The sequence below is a fragment of the Astatotilapia calliptera genome, chromosome 8 (genome assembly GCF_900246225.1).
Source record: "Astatotilapia calliptera chromosome 8, fAstCal1.2, whole genome shotgun sequence".
NCBI lineage: Eukaryota > Metazoa > Chordata > Actinopteri > Cichliformes > Cichlidae > Astatotilapia > Astatotilapia calliptera.
The window spans coordinates 8177524-8194293 of NC_039309.1; the positions used below are offsets into that span (position 1 = coordinate 8177524).

General features: G+C 40.3%; 2 protein-coding genes across 4 annotated transcripts in view; both read left to right on the forward strand.

The window, feature by feature from the left end:
- The window catches only part of ttyh2 (tweety family member 2), a 75550-nt gene extending 74684 nt beyond the window's left edge, over nucleotides 1-866 (forward strand). For both annotated transcript variants that reach the window (XM_026178243.1, XM_026178244.1), the window contains one exon: nucleotides 447-866. In XM_026178243.1, coding sequence (XP_026034028.1) covers nucleotides 447-527 — 81 coding nt within the window. In that variant the 3' untranslated portion in view covers nucleotides 528-866. The remainder of the gene's footprint in view (nucleotides 1-446) is intronic.
- A 4349-nt stretch (nucleotides 867-5215) lies between these two features.
- Nucleotides 5216-16770, forward strand: part of kif19 (kinesin family member 19) — a 38733-nt gene continuing 27178 nt past the window's right edge. For both annotated transcript variants that reach the window (XM_026178246.1, XM_026178247.1), the window contains exons 1-2: nucleotides 5216-5779; nucleotides 7414-7494. In XM_026178246.1, the coding sequence (XP_026034031.1) occupies nucleotides 5741-5779; nucleotides 7414-7494 (120 nt within the window). In that variant the 5' untranslated portion in view covers nucleotides 5216-5740. The remainder of the gene's footprint in view (nucleotides 5780-7413; nucleotides 7495-16770) is intronic.

A 16770-nucleotide genomic window follows, 5' to 3' on the forward strand; every position in this document is an offset into this window, starting at 1 on the left:
TTGACTTTAAATGTGATTTGAAAAAATTATGAACCCTCCTATTAAAGCAAAAATTACAGCCGGTCTGAAAGCAAAAGGTGCTCCAACCCAGAACTAGATAGGTGTAACTAATAAACTGTCTAGCGTGTAGCTATACTATAAACATGTACTATATATTCATTCTTCTGTAGTTTCACTTCACCTGTTTTTTTAACCTGATCATCCATGCTTTCCCTGCTTTAAGTCCCACTAGGGGAGTCGAGAGCCTCAAACATTTCTCATGTCAGTGCCACAGTAGAGTGAATTTGATACATTAAGATAGATATTCAGTGGACTGTTCCTTTAAGCCCATTTTCCCTACTTTCTTCCATTACAAATGAGTTTTACATGTTTACATCACCACAATCTAATACAACAGACTTGTAATATTCTCTATATATGTCTCTGTGTTGGTGTTTTGTCTATAGTACTCTCCCACTATGAGGGCCACCTACCTGTCCATGACCGAAGAACAGAGGAGACACTTTGGAAATGACTTCCAAGCATAGACTTCCCTGTTTGCCCAAGGAGAGAAGCAGCATCGCATACCATCTACAAGACAGCAACATGCAGCTGATAGAAGACTCACAGAGGAAACTGTGTGGCTTCACGTTAGTCAGGACTCCAGCGTGTGGAGTCTAATGATAATGGAACAATATCTGTAATCTTCTCTCTGTTCTTTTAGCTCATTCATGACATTTCTATCCTTTCTTGGAGAACGTGCTAGACGTTTCCAAGAAGTGCTGTCAAACTTAACAAGCTCTTAATCTGTTTTGTCCTTTGATACCCTCACACGCTCTTTTAAACATATAAAAAAACCACACAAAAAAAGTTGTTTCCCAATAATGTAAAAAAGAAAGTTTAAATTCAGTTGAGATCTCTCTCTCTCTGCCTTTGAAATGGAGATGTGTACTAATTTTGACATCTTATATTTGAGTCTCCAAAGATAAAAGATGTGAACGCGATAGCTCATGCATCGTTATTTTCTATGTAGTGTGCTCCATGCGTGATATTCGTGAAGCACAGAGCCAGCACTGGCAGCACACAGCAGGAGTTTGTGGAGCAGTATAATTTATTTGCAGTCTCACACACACACACAAACACGCCTGCTAGTGAAGCTTTAGGAGTCTACAGAGACGAGACTACCTTGAGACCATGGCTTCTGTAAATAAGTTGTAAAATAACAGATTGTTGTCTTATTCTGTTTTATGTTTAAACTGTGCGCCATTTTTATATACTTTTTCTAGTTCTGTCCAGCAATACATAGGACCACTATTTTTTTGTATTTTCTAATGGGCCATTAATTCATACTCCCTGTATATCTAATCCAACTAATCCAATAAAGTCGTCATTCCTATTGTGATTCGGGAAGCTGTGCTGCTCTCTGATTAATGAATCCAGGTAATTACTTTCACCATAGCAAACAATCCAAACAATACATGTTTGTACCGACTAACGATGACTTTCTGTGTGGATTGGATATATGCCGTGTCATTAATACGTTTTGTGTGTTTGTTTCAGCATGTTGCACTGTACAGGCACAGAGAGTGGTGCTTAATTTTGTTTGTGTGTGTGTGTGTGTGTGTGTGTGCGTGTGTGTGTGTACGCAAACTTCAGGGTCTAATCGTAAATTGAATAAACCAGCTTTGAGTACAACGCGATGAGTCTTAATTTTGTTTTTGAGTGTTCGTGCCTGAGATCATTAAGATCTCCCTGTGCATTTAACTGAAACATATCCACATGCAATTAGTGTATCATGAACTAGTGATTCCTAGAGTATTTTTAAAGACTGCTGAAAATATGTACAATTCTTCCCAAGTAAAGGATGAAGAGGCAGGGACCAGGGTTCATTTGTACTCAGTGATGAAATTATTCGATTTTGGTTTTTTGAGGTCAGATGTGAAGGTTTCTATGAGCACATGGCTATCCCATTTTTAGTGAGCTCTATATATTTAGTTTTACATATTTGTCACAAATCTAAATGTTTCATATCATCAACATTATGAATTTATTTATGAAATCCTGTTAGATTTACACCAGTTTGTGGCTGTTGCCGGGGTTCGCTTGAGCCCCAAAGCCTTAAAAAGGTCTTTGTAACCCTGTGACTTTATTTCTCATCTTTTCTTGAGTTTCTTTAGATCACGGCCTGATTCGTTGCTTTTTAAGATCTTTTAGCCTACTTCATTCTGTCAAACAGGTCCTTTTTTATTTTATTTTACGGTTGTTTAGCAGGTCTGGCAGTAATCAGGGCTGAGTGTAGCTCATGAAATTGAAATCAGCTTTAGAAAAAGTGTGATAAAACACACTTAATTTGTCATTTAACAAATCTGATTCTTGTTGGCAAAGGTGGCTCAACCAGTTATAAGGGTCAGGGCGAAATCACTTTTTCTCACAGGTAGGTTTAGATAGCATTTTTCTGTTAATGAATCAAATAATCATTTAAAAATACATTTTGTATTTACTCATGTTGTCTTTATCCAATATTAAAATTAGTTTTATGATTTGAAACATAAGGGACAGGATACTTTTTCACAGCACTGCAAGACTGAAGATATTTTTACCCAATAACCTAGAATTCAGATTTAGGAGGAAATATCACACAAATATCAGAGAGGATAAAATGACGATGGAAATGACGAAACAATGACATTTTATATCCCAAAGATCAGGTCTAGAGAAGTCCTAACTGCTTGGTGGAACTATACAATGGGATCTAAAGGGTAATTCTAGTTTAAAATATCCCTGTTACCTTCTTTTGGTTTGGTTTATTTGTTTGTTTTTAAAGACTATAGGTTACTTAGGTTGTTTAGAAAAGTAAAAATTATGAAAGTAAAAACAACTTACTTTAGTAGGTATTTTATGTTCCCCTTTCTGCTCATTTTCCGGCTTCCCCCCCCCCAGCATTAAGCCGCTTGAAATTGATTGTCTAAAATAGTAATTGCACAATTTCTACAGCAGATGTCAGGAGAGTGCAGCGGACACGGTATCTCAGTAAATATTATAGAAGTTTAGTGTTTTAAAGATCTAAAGTTTTTTTCACTACCGATCATTTTCTAAATACGCTCTGTGGTTGTAAAAACAGCTTATGTTATTATATTTTTAAACTGCCTTTTCCCTTTCCCCCTTTTATGTATTTGTTGTCTTGAAACGGTCTTGAAACGGTATGGGGTTTTTTTGTTGTTGTTTTTTTTGTGTCCCGTTTGGATCTTTAGCCATCAGAATTGTTGTCTTAAGGCCAAGAAAGATGCCAAGCGGATTTATTTTACCAAGTGGATCATCATGGCCTTGCCATATTGGTCCATTTGATTGACCTTTATTATAATTATGAATTAATTTTATTCTCGGTTGCTACAAACGGGACAGACATGACTGGGGGATAGGACAGGGAGAAAGAATGAAAGAAAGAGAGGGAGAGAAAGAAAAACAGAGGGGAGAAGAGACGGTGAGAAGGGGGGGAAGAAAGAAAAAAACAAACAAAAAAAAAACTGGGGTCTGGGATGCGGGGCCTCCCTGCTACTGCAGATAAGGAGGTGGTCTGCTTGCCTCCACCCCAGAGAGAAGGGTTACATCTCCTGGGCCTAGGTGCGGCTTGCCCCTCTGAGGGCGGGGGTATCTGGACCTGGGATATAGAGTATGTTTGGGGAGTGCGACTGTCTGTGCAGTGTCTATTTGTGTCTGTCTACACGTTGGGTGAGTGCCGAGTATTTGGTTGTGCATATGGGGTGGGAATGCACGTTTGTGTCCGCGTGTGCCTGTTCGTCTGTGTCTATATGTCAGGTGGGGTCTTAGACTCAACCTCTCTGGGTACATCTCAGGCCCTCTAAAGTACGGAGGCCTATCTCCCCTCACCACACTCCCTGCCAGTGTTTGATGCCCTCAGACGTTGGTGTGTTGGTGGTCCTTGTTGTCTGGGGCTGGGCGCTCATGTATGTACCGGCTCACTCCTGGTGGCTGATTGGCAGGGCCGGGCGCCTGTGGCCCGGGTGGGCTCCTTCCGGGGGGTGGGATGCCCTCAGGCCTCTGGCCTCTGGGCCTGAAGCTCGGTCCTCTGGCACAGCTGGCTGCCGCCACTGCAACCCCCTCTGGCCTCTGCTCCGTAGCTGCGGGGTGACCTCTCGTTTGGGGCTCTACTCAGCTCTTTCCAGGAGGGTGGCACGGTTCCCCCCCTTTGGTGGTCCTCCTCGGGTCCTTGTACTCTGGGGCCTCTGGATATCTGGGGCCTGGATCTCCTCCATACCTGCTTCATACCCTGGTGGACGGGGCTATGGCTCCCCACACTCCCTAGCAGATCGTTACATGGAGAAACCTTTGGAATACAAGCATGCTGATCCACACAGGTATGCACACAGGTGTACACACGGGTGTTCACAGACGCGGACTACACCTTTCTTGGCTGCTGCCTCAAAGCACATTGTGCGCTGTCTATCTTGCGTGCTGCACAATATCGTTTATTATTTAGTATCTACTGTTATCTACTGCTAGCTAGTTTATTGTGATGGTGCTGGGGGTTTTTTTTATTATGTTGCTCTTCGTTGTTTGCTTTCTCTTCTGTTTTTTTTCTCCATACAGGTGAAACGGTGTCTTGAAACGGTAATTGCATAACATTTCCACCAGATGTCAGCAAAGTGACACAGAAAGGGTATTTCATACAGAAAAAGACATTTAAAAAAGGTTACCATTTTCCAACTATTCGCGTCCGTAAAATGTGTGATATTAGGATCACAGATCTATCTGAATGCACAATAACTGGTTTGGATAAACGCATACAGCCATTTAAAAATATTCACCATTGTTTTAAAGGTGTTTTAGAAACTCTCCAAAAGATTTATTTTAAAAATACTTAATAATAAAGGCACATCCAGTCCAATAACTGATAAATGCTCGTTTAAATGTGACTTTTTGTCTACTTTATTGTCCTTTTGAAATTCAGAAGCGTTATAAAATGTTAATATGACCCAGGTTGCTATGAAGCACTTTTACAAGGTACAGAGGGTTATGTTTGTATTTCCTTTACAATCATTGTGTAGCCTAGGATAGGAAAACTGGGAGTACACATGCCATGCCATATTATTTATTTATTTATTTATTCACCCAAAGCAATGAAAACCCGGACGAGAGGGTTTTATTTTATAATCGGATGTACTGGTGTTTACAGTAGCTGATTTGATATTGCCGGTGTTCCGCGAATCTCCAGGGACAACACAGCACGCGCGAACGCAGACGCGCGCGCGCGTAAACACAGGACACGGAGCGGAGAGGAGCGAGGACAGACACAGAGAAGTGCGAGTAGCAGGTGAGCTGTTGCTGGTGCTGCTGTTACCTGCCGCTACCTTTAACTCTTTGTCTGGCTAAATTATTCCCGTGTTTCCCGACCCGCTGCGTGGAAGATACCCACCGACGCGCTCTCGAGGACACAAAGAGGAAGCGAGTGAGAGAGTAGAGTCGGTCGGTAGTTGTAGGAAAGCTAATGTCGTTGAGTAAAAACGACTCGAAGAGATTGTTAGCTCGCCAGTCGCGCTTGTTACTACGGACAAGCTACAGCCAGTGAGCATTAAAGGCAGAACCCGGGTATATTAGTAGATGTTAGGTGTGTGCGGTGTGCTGCAGGTGCTTTTTTTTTCTTAAAGAGTAGGTGGCATGCAGGTAGCGACGGGGAGCGGGATGGTCCAGTGCCCCGTTTTCTGTTGATGCTCGCTATCCTTCAGGCTGACCGAAAGTGAACATGAAGGACACCGGAGAGTCAAAGGACCACCAGCTAACTGTGAGTTTCAACCTATGCTTTTTTTTAATGATATTTTTTTATTGAGCTCTAACACCTTTATTAACTTTGTCAAATGAGTTCGCTCTGTTGGTGAGTAGTAGAAAACCATCACCATTTAATACAAACAAGCTCATAAATTTTCTGCCAGTTAACTGAACACTCGGTGATCACTTCATTAGAGTACACCTGTAGGCTGCAGTCCTGTGAAGTTTGCCTAAAAAATGCCTGTATTTTTTGTTGAATGGCATATGCACTAAAAGGTGGCTACACACTGGATACCAAATACCACCTTTTATATATAAAAAAGCAAACAAACAAACAAACAAAACCCATCCTATTCACCCCTAAGTGAGCTCGGCATTAAAACATATAATTTAATTAAACTAAAATATATTAGCGGCATCATGGAGTTAGCCTAAGCATAGTTTATTTTTAGGTTCTTGTTCTTCTTTCTAGTGGTTTCTTCTTGAATTCCTAACCATTTAAGCTGCTGGCGTTTATAGTGAATGTTCAATTTTCTTTTATACCACCTGCATTGCAGCCCTTACCTGAATTATTGAAGTGGCTGTTTCAGTTGCCCGGCCTCTCTTGTCCCCCATGTAATACACCTTCTACATGGTGCTGATAGAGAGAGGACCTTCTTATTTCTATTTGTTGCCTAGGTGAATCCAAGGTGGATCCACATCCACTATAAAAGCCCTTATATACATGAACGTCATAGCACATTTGTTTGAATGCATATGAATGCAGCTCATGTGCCACCCCTGTGGATCTAACACACTGCTGGTATTGCTACACTCTGTTTTCATCCTGTTTTAATTCAGTCAGAGCTTTTCTGCTGATCTCTAAATCATGCAGACAGATTTAGACTAACAGTAGGAGTCTGAATGTGCATAATGCTGTCGTATTACAATGCTCCACTCATTAAGCTGTTATGTGTCTGCCAAGTGCCATCCAGTATTCATAATTTAGACTCTAAAACGACAGCTCTGCATTTAAAGTGATATTTTGAGTTTCCAGTTTACCTACCCTGGTTGAATTGGGGTTGTGAGAGAGAAAAGACTTAAAAGTTAGAAGATCCTGCATTTTTCCTAATTATTAAGTTAAATGGTGAAAAAAATGTGTTTGACATTTGAAAGATTACTCATGCAATTTATGTGTTTCATTTTCATGAATTTGGGTTATTACTAGGATACATCTTTTACAACTCCCTTAATGCAATATAGCAGTGTATCATAGTTCCCCTTCCTACTTATATTCGCACATCTTTATTATTCTAAGTCACATTTCATCTTGAGGGATTCTTTTTTTTATCCTGCACAAAGCCAATCCTGAGCCGTATTGAACATTACTCACCTGCTTTCTTCATTCCCAAAACCATTGTAATGTTCAAAATCAGCACAGCGTGCGCTGCATCTGATATATGAGCCAGTTTTTTTTTCTTATAAAATGCTTTTCTGTTGAAGCACTCTAACAAGTGACATTAAAGCATTTGTAAAAATTCAGTTGAAACTACAGATAAAACCTTAGACATGTTGTCTTATGTGCTGTCAGTGTCATTTTCTTAGATATGATGTCATGAAACCGAACATATCCAAGTTGATTACATTCAGAGTTTGCTCTGTTTGCTGCAGGTTGCCTTGAGAATCCGACCCCTCAGCGATGCTGAGCAGGAGGAGGGGGCTACAATCGTGGCCCACAGAGTGGACGACCAGGTGAGACATTGGTCTTTTAATTTTTCATTCTGCATGTGAGTGAGTGATGGGGTGGCTTTGTGTGAAAGAGGGATACTGTGTTCCTTCCTGCTTGTCATGAGACTGCACAAATAAGGTGCCTACAGGGACCTTTGCAACATCAGCATCTCTTTAAAAAAAACAAAAAAACAACCTAATTTATAAAGCATACATCATAATGCATATGTATATGAATGCTGCAAGATTCAGACTCAAGTAATAAAAAGCTCCTTAAAGGTCTTAGACTATGTGCTTCATATATTTTAAAATTTTCACCTTTAAGATTTATTTAAAAAAAACATTACACGTGCGGTTTTAATGTCACTTGCTGTAGTTATAAGGACTGTGACACTAACAAGCACTAACCCAATAACATAATTAAAATCAACTTGTACTGGTCTGTCAGCAACTTCAAAGTAGCTTCATCAAGTCATACATTGTAAATACTGACATATGCTTGTCGGAAAGAGAAACAGGGGTTAGTTTTAGAAAGTAATGCATACAAAGGTTAATGGTAACTGTGAGTGTGTGCTTTGCACTAAGTCATGTATACGCACCACACCAAGTCGTCTTGTAGATTTAAAAAAAAATAGTTGGTGTATTGTTCTGCTTTTTGTTGTACAAATTAAATCAGGTACACATGTTTTAACAGAAGTGTGGTGCAGTTTCCCTCTGGTATCTTTTAAGTCCAGAAAAAAGTATCTCTGAAGTCCAGTAGTGCCCACACAGTTGTAACATAAAGACTGTGCCGCTCCAATTACTGAGGTCTTGAAAAGGTCATAAAAAGCATTGATTTTGATTTTCATAATGGTGCAAGAACTTTGTGACGTGAATGGCAACAGAGAGACGCCTAGGGCAGCAAGTAGTAATTATTTCTATTTCTGAATCTGTCTGATGCTTATGAAGTATTTTTCAGCCACCTAGTCATTGGAAATGAGTAGTTCACCAATTAGCAGTGCACTTCTTCTGTAGTGTCAGACAAATGGACAATGGACAAATGCTTATGCCTATTTTTATTCCACTAATACTTTTATCTTGCTAACTTAGCGCCTACATTAACCATGATGCAATTTGACAAACAGTTTAATTGGAAAGTCTTTTTCTGTTTTGCTGTTTCTATAATTTGAATTTCTTTGGCTTTTACTGTTGGTCTGACAAAACAACACATCTGGCTTTAATATGAAAACAGCCAGTACCGGCAGCCTCATGCTTGGTTCTATTTGTTTCCACTGTGGTCTTGTTTCAGTTTTCCACCAACTTGTTTGACATTACTTTCCAACTTATTTGACAAATAAGCAGCTTTGAATGGAGCTATTACACTAATTGTGTTTTCCATTAGAGTAAACCATGACGAGAATGACTCAGAATGAACAGAATGTAGATTGGCTATCATGGCCATAGCTGTTCCCCATAGCAATGAGTTTTAGGCATATTTCATAAACTACAACCAAAACTTGATTTTTCTATTCATTTATTCTGGCAGTGGAATAGAAAAAGAAACTGGACTTGGTTTGCCGTCATAGACCAGGTGGCCTTTTTCCCAATGAGCATAGTATTTAATGAGGTTGCTACCATGTGACCTTTCATATGAGAAGGACACATTGCGTGTGCAAGTCCCTTGAGGACCATTTTCACCATTACGCCTCACATTTGAGCAGGTCCCTCTTCGAGATCATTTAGTAGATTGTGCAGTGGTGATGACGGTAGTGCAAACGATAATGAACATCGTGACTGGGAACCTGCTGAGGTGTCTCCTCACGTAGTGTAGGCTGATTGAGGCATTTGTAGGCCTGCTGGTGGTGGGAAGCTTCTCTTAACCAAGACAAGAAAATTAACAGTAGCAACAGATGACTCACCACAGTAAAACAGTGAGAAGTGTTTGTGGAGAATGCTATATTCAATAAAGGGTATGATTAGTGTTTTTTCATGCTGTTGAGGGAATTTGCTAGAAACTCATTATCCACGACGCTGGTATATCACTTGTTTTTCTTAACGTAAGTAATTTAATCACAGCTTAAGGACAACATCAGCACCAGTCTGGCATGACATCATTAAAATTGGCTTGGACTCAGGGGATTAGTGCATAACACCAGGAAGGTAGATATGGTGCTGACACAGCCACTATAATAAGGCTCAACCAAACCTCAGCTAGAAAAAAATGTTTCCTCTTCAGCTTGACTCAGTGTGTTGATTTCACTCCTGAATACCACAGTACATAGTTTATTATATCTGAAAGTGCTGATGTGTGGCGTCTTTGAGGTTATGTCAGGTTCACTTGTACACGTTCACAACAAAGGATTAGTGGAGCTTACGCTACACACTTGTTATCGAGACAGTGGGATTGTTGGGATCTGTTTTTTTACCTGTGGGCTTACCTGGGCTGCCTTGACATGAATGGAGGAGATATTGTGAGATAAGGTCACATCCTCACAGTGGATGTGGTGGGATTATATTGCACGACAGGGCTGAATCTGTTTACCTGTAGCTGTCACTCCTGTGGTAGTCATCACATACAGAGAAATAAAGAGTGATGTCTACACTACATCTTAAATCCTTTATAGACAGCATATTTTTGCAAGCAAACAAGACAGTGCATATGTTACTTTGTTGGTAAGATGGTAAACATATGGCCCAACGGTAGTGCTCAGACAGATTAGCAGAGGGCTGGTGGCTGACTCGACGGACTGGACCAGAGTACCCAGATCTGGCTGTCCTGGCAGAAAGCAGACAACTTGGAAGCTGGCTAAGCCTGTGGAGATGAGCTCATTGGATGAGTTTTAGCTCAGGTTAAGCCTTGTGCCACCTGCTCTTTTTCTCTCTCAGGTTTACTCTTCCCCCAGAGACAGCCTGTAGGGATCTTCATGGACCACCTGCTGCACTTACACTTAATGGGCTTTTCTTGTCCTTGAGTAAGTAGTAAACTAGCCAGAGGTGTAGTGGGTAATATATGTGAATGGGATCTTAAATGTTGCAGGTTTTAGTCACTCAAGAGCATAATAATCTAGTGAAGTTTCAGCATAGAAAAGAGACTTTTATCCCTATCAGAAAAGTAGTGGTAATTTATCTGACTGTACTGTACCATCACACCATCACTGCCTGACACAATGGTCATTGTCATTTTTCTTAACATAATTGGTGATATAGGTTACAAGCAAGTCTGGCGCTGAACAGAAATAGTCGCGCTATGCTCCTTTATTTATTGTGCATAAATAGTGAATTGTCCTGACACAATATTGTGTTTCGCTTCTGTTATTATGGTACACTGACAAAAACATATACTTTTATTCACAGTTGTTTTGTATCACTAATTGTCCAGTGCGATTACAGCATACAATATTATTGTCACTGCTACATTTCTGTGATGCTACCAGAAATTATTTCCACTACTAATTAATTACCGTTGAGCTCAAAGGTTATATTAATAAACGGTTAACGAATGTGTATCTATGAGGACGATTTGTGAGACTGGTAAACTTATGATACGTACGATGGTCTTTCGTTCTACACGGTGCATTTCAAGGTCCTGCACCCATCCGTCGGTAAACTGTACCTGGGCTTGTTGCAGTGACCTGAAGTTACTAAACTTCATGAGTGTATGCACTCACTCCAAGAACCGTGTAATTATAAATCTGAGCGTGATGAAAGTTGGGCAGCACGCTGACGTCCTTTGTCCACTCTGTGTGCTCCTAAGGGTCTGACCCTTTCACTCCTTTGATTTTTTTCCTCGTATCTTTTCTTTGTCTTTTCGTCGAGTCTGTCTTTGTACGGACCGGCATTGTTCTCCTTTTGTTTTGTACATTCCTTTTTTGTGCGGCAAAGAAAAAACAAGAAGGTATTGGAACCGGAGAATGAACGTTTAGCGGTGCTGCAAACGCTTGCATTTGATGCGGTACTTGGATTGTTTTGCCACGAGTTCCCGGCATGCAATGCGCGAAAACCACGTGATTGCTAAACAAGGGGGCGGGTGCATCCAGCCTCCTCGGCTGTAATTGGTCCAGCCCAGAGTCGATCATGACCAATTGGCCAATCCAACACCTTTCATTATATATACCCTTCCTAAAATAAAAAAAAATCCATCGGCCCATAAAAACAAAAAAATCGCCAGCGGCCCACTGGTCATTGGGAAACAAAGAAACCTTGAATTATTAAGACTGGCTACTTTCAGCTCTTTCACAAGGGATCAGTATAGCAGGCTTCTCCACACATTTGATCTTGAACTTTAACTTTACCTTCCTGATGCAGCCTCCTCTGGGAGGATTTATGTCTGCTCCCGGGACTGTTCCAGATAGCTTTCGTTTGTTAGGTAAATGTGTAAACCACTACATTATGGGACCACTGAACTAATGCAACCGGTGTAGCCTCTAACACTATGGACATTGAGAATCAAAGAAACATTGAACTGTTGAGGGAAAAACTAAATAGCCTAATTCAACTTAAAAACAATAATTTGGCATAATTTTTACTTCTAAAGAGACTATTCGGCATATCTGACAATTGGACATAATTGTTACTTCTAAAGAGAATGAGAAACAATTTCAAAAAACTAACCTAACAAACAAGCCTAGGTGTATTCGTCTTTGCTAATGATGATATAACACAAAAAAGATAACAGCTCTTGCCACAGATGATAATATAATTCCTATGGTCTGCAAATATTTTGTTTTTTCAGACAGGTTCTGGTGAGTAGCAAAAAATAATGTAACACATCAACTTTTAAATGCTGTTGGAAACCAGCTTTTAGAGTGCCATGTGCTCTCTATTTTTAAAAAAATATTTGTGCTTCAGATTTCTAATCAATAGTTATTGACATTCACATACTGAACATCACTAAGAAGAAACTGAACCTGCAGCAGACAGTATTTCCATTACCATCTTAATGTAATATACAAACAGAGGTGAGAGGTCAGTCCTTAAGAGGCTAGCACTAAGGCCATGTTTACCCCATAAGGTCTAAAGATGGTCACTCAGCCTTGTGAACATAATTACTTAGGACATTTTCACTTAACAAAGTCTGATGTGACATTTTAATGGTTAAACTAAAGTGGTAGGTAGAGTCATTGAAAATACATTTAATTAGGGATGGGTATCGTTTAGGTTTTATCCGATATCGGTGCCAAACCGGTACTTTTGAAACGGTGCCGGTGCTTAAACGGTGCTCAAACCGGTGCTCAAACCAGTGCTTAAAGAATGGAGAACACAAAATTGGTCCTAAAACCTCTCATGTTCAGCTGGTTTTTTTTGTAAAAAGATAACAATGTTAGCCTTTTCTGCAGCTATAGGGCATATATGGTATCACTCTTGGCTGGAAGCAGTGCTTAAACAATGGAAAAAACACAAACTTTGTCCAAAAACCTCTCATGTTTAGCTGTTTTCCACTTTTTCTTTGGTCATTTTAGTCTTTTTGGCCAAGGTGAAGGGAGTATCTGCCATCAAACAAGAAGACAGCTGCATGTAACTACGACGGTGTTTGCTAGTTCACCTTACATGCATTAATTTAATAACGTGGTTAGCCTACTCAGCGTAAATTACACACGAACAACATTAAGCTACTCACGCAGAGAAGAACGGCTGCTGCTGCCATCATCATCCGTCATCATCAAAAAAAAAAAGAAACAACGAAAATCAGCAAGCTGAGGAACCCATTTCAGTTGAAGTTGAGATGAAGGGTGTCTTGCAGCCTCTAAATAAACAGGTGGGATAACACATGCTGTTAAGTGATCAGGGATCACCACCTATGATGTGTCCTTGTCCGAGAAGAGAGAGTAATACGTAGCACTTAGCTAGCTTGCCTATAATAGTTTAGACATTTGTCAGACACAGGAGTGGAGACATTCGCTCTGGTGCTTTGTTCAATACAACCTAAAAGTGACCATACCATACTAGGTGTCCTCAGCATTACATTTCATTGAACATGGGAATCTCAGTCAAAGCCTTATTTCTGTGCCTGTGTCCGAATTCAAGCACTGCAAAGGAGGCATCACCCTGTGGCTCTCTTCAGCAATTCCACTTTACAAGCTGATTATTTTTACAGAGTAAATTAAGAAAAACCTTTTGCACAGATCCCTTATAAATGTGCAGTTTATATAAAAACTGAATCCATTTTCAAAGGCAGAGCCAGAAAAGGAATATCAGGAACATTAGTACATAAATTCATATACATGTATGTAAAAATATCTTTTAGTAGAGTTGAGTGTTTGCGTCACGCACCATGTGTCTTAGCCTTTGGAGTTGTAAGGCAAGTTTTTGGCCAGGCTGGTCTGTCAGCACACAGAGGGGAATGCTTTATGTTGAGGCCTCATCTCCATAGAGACACCTAGACAAGGTCACGGCCATTGTTTGTTTTTGTTTTCTGTTTTTGTTTTTTTCATTTCTGTTCCTCAAAATTACAGTCCAACATTTGTGAGAATAAAGGAAACGTTTTGGAAGAAGTTTACAAAAACTGTGGATTTTTCCTTGTTGCTTTTCAGTCAGCAGGTGAATTGTCTGCATCAAATACGTTCTTGCATTCATTAGTGGAACATCTGTACAGCTTAGCTTGTCTGTGCTTTCTGCACTGCATTTCATGGGTATGTGCAGGGATTCCCATGTACTTATATATCGGGTGTTCTAAAGAAAATTCTCAGGGACAGGTTTTGTCTCTCATGTTCATCTTTATCCTGAAGAGAGAGAATGTCAGCCAGAAGGCAAACAAAAATGTAACCTTTTACCTCCTGCTTCCTTTGTAAAGATCACATCCTTTGAGACAATCAGCAGCATTCAGCTTGGTCCAAGCACAGGTCAACGTCATTACAGTATGCCCATTAACTGGCAAATTTTCTGCCTTTGTGAACTACGAAGCACGTAACCTCAAGTGCTCAGTATAGAGTTTCCGACATCCTCTACGCTGGCCTGTCAGTGAAAGAAGATTCAAATTGCCTTCGCATTAGAGACTGTACTGTAATTAGCCCGGTTTAAAAAAGCAGCACCCTAAGAAAACAGTGTAGTGTAGATTAGAAAAGGTTTGCACTGCAGAATACAAAAGTGCCAGCAAACAGAATGCTACATAGGACACTCAGTGACTGATAAAATTGGTCAGGTAGCCATCCTGACATTAATTCAAGATTCTTTATTGTCACTATGCAGTCACATAACAAGCTTCTGTGCAGTAGCTCTTAGCTGAAAACAAACAGTATTTAAAACACAAACACACAATAGGAAACTAGTAAGACTGCAGGATTAATTAAAAATGTGGAAAATGTGATTCTATATGTAGCATGCTTACAAGTCTCAGTGCCATGCAGAAGATATACTCAATAAATATGCCTAATTAACTTGCTCCCTTATTGTTTCTCCACCCTCTGTTAATGGAAATGTTCTCTCCAACAGCACATTTGCTAGCCTATTTCTAACAAAAACGGGAAAAAATGGCACACTTTGTCTAGGTGGAGTGTTTTTATGAGGCAGACTGTTTGAATAGCTTCACAGCTGCAAATAGCATACAGCGAAAGTGCTAGGCACAGGAACTGAACTTAAAATGGCAACAGTGGCACCACAGAGAGCAGAGGAAGCAGTTTGGGCCAGACGTGGAAAGTAGACCTACTTTTTTGTTTTTCTTCAAATGTGGGTTAATGTGTCAATCCAAATAGACAGCCTGTTCCAGAAAAGTGGATAATCTTTGCTTTCCTTATTCTTACACCTGACCTCGAGTTAGCTTTCTCACTACACCCTCCTTTGGATCGTGCATGTTTGCGTGTGCTGTGAGTGATCCCTCTCAGTGCCCTCTCATCATGCGCTCTCTAAAGGCAGGGCCATAGATGTGCTCGCTTTAATAGGTGACAGGCAAGAATTTGTCCATTGTGGCAAAACTATTAGGTAAAAAAGCTTTTACACAATGGCTGAGATAACTCTAGCCAGAGCTGAAAAAGCAATAAATTTAAAATATCAGTTGTGGAAGAGTCAAATTTTTGAGTGGGAAGAGAAACAAGTATGCCAAAAAAGACTGAGGGAAATAAAAATAGGAAGAAAAGAGATTGTATTTGAGATGGACAGATTTTCAGCTAACCATTACAGGGTGTTTACAAAGAATTGCATGCCTTGGGTATTAATGATCTAGTGGGAACCAGTCTCTATGGGGGCTTTTACCGTATTACTACAGTCATAACAACATGTTGTCTCTCTGGTGGGGCTCATCCATGAGACTGCCTTTCCCGAAAATTGCCTACATTGGACAATTAAAACAAGAATCAGAGGAAAATGTTCAATCATAGCACTGAGTCAGAGAATAGAAAACTTACCTTTTCTGCAAGGATGGTAATTATGAAAAGGTGATGTAGGTGAGTCATGTCTCCATTTATTGTGTAGCTTTAAGAGCTGCACAATAAATGTATTATATATAAGGATGGGTATCGTTTAGGTTTTATCCAATACCGGTGCCAAACCGGTACTTTTGAAATGGTGCCGGTGCTTAAACGGTGCTCGAACCAGTGCTTAAAGACTGGAGAACACAAACTTGGTCCAAAAACCTCTTATGTTCAGCTGTTTTTTTTTTTTTGTAAAAAGATAACAATGTTAGCCTTTTCTGCAGCTATGGGGCATATATGGTATCACTCTTTTGTGTTTGTGTTTTTTAAATAATGGAAAAAACACAAACTTTGTCCAAAAACCTCTCATGTTTAGCTGTTTTCCACTTTTTCTTTGGTCATTTTAGCCTTTTTGGCCAGGGTGAAGGGAGTATCTGCCATCAAACAAGAGGACAGCTGCATGTAGCTATGATGATGTTTGCTAGTTCACCTTACATGCATTAATGTAATAACGTGGTTAGCCTACTTAACGTAAATTACACACGAACAACATTAAGCTACTCACGCAGAGAAGAATGGCCGCTGCTGCTGCCATCATCATCATCCGTCATCATTTCTGCTACACTGGCAGGGCTAGGGACCAGGAGTCTCCTCTTCAGGTTCTTGGGGGATGTTGCTAACTCCGGGACCGATAACAGGCACCACACCCGCAGAAGATGTGCTCGGTGTGAGGTCTCGCAGCAAGCTATCAAATACGGTGCATTTCTCGGCTTTTAAAAAAACACTATGCGTCACCAGGTTCGTCGTCAGATTTGAGGTGTTACCTCCTTTGCACAGTATCACCTTAAAGCACTTGTTGCAATGTGAGTGAAGTTGAGTTGCCCCCCCCCCACCTTATTCAAATCCAACAAAAGTGGTATCAAACGTTTGTGCTACCTTTGTGCTGGTTTGTGCTGCAAAAATGTTCTTTTGTGCCGCT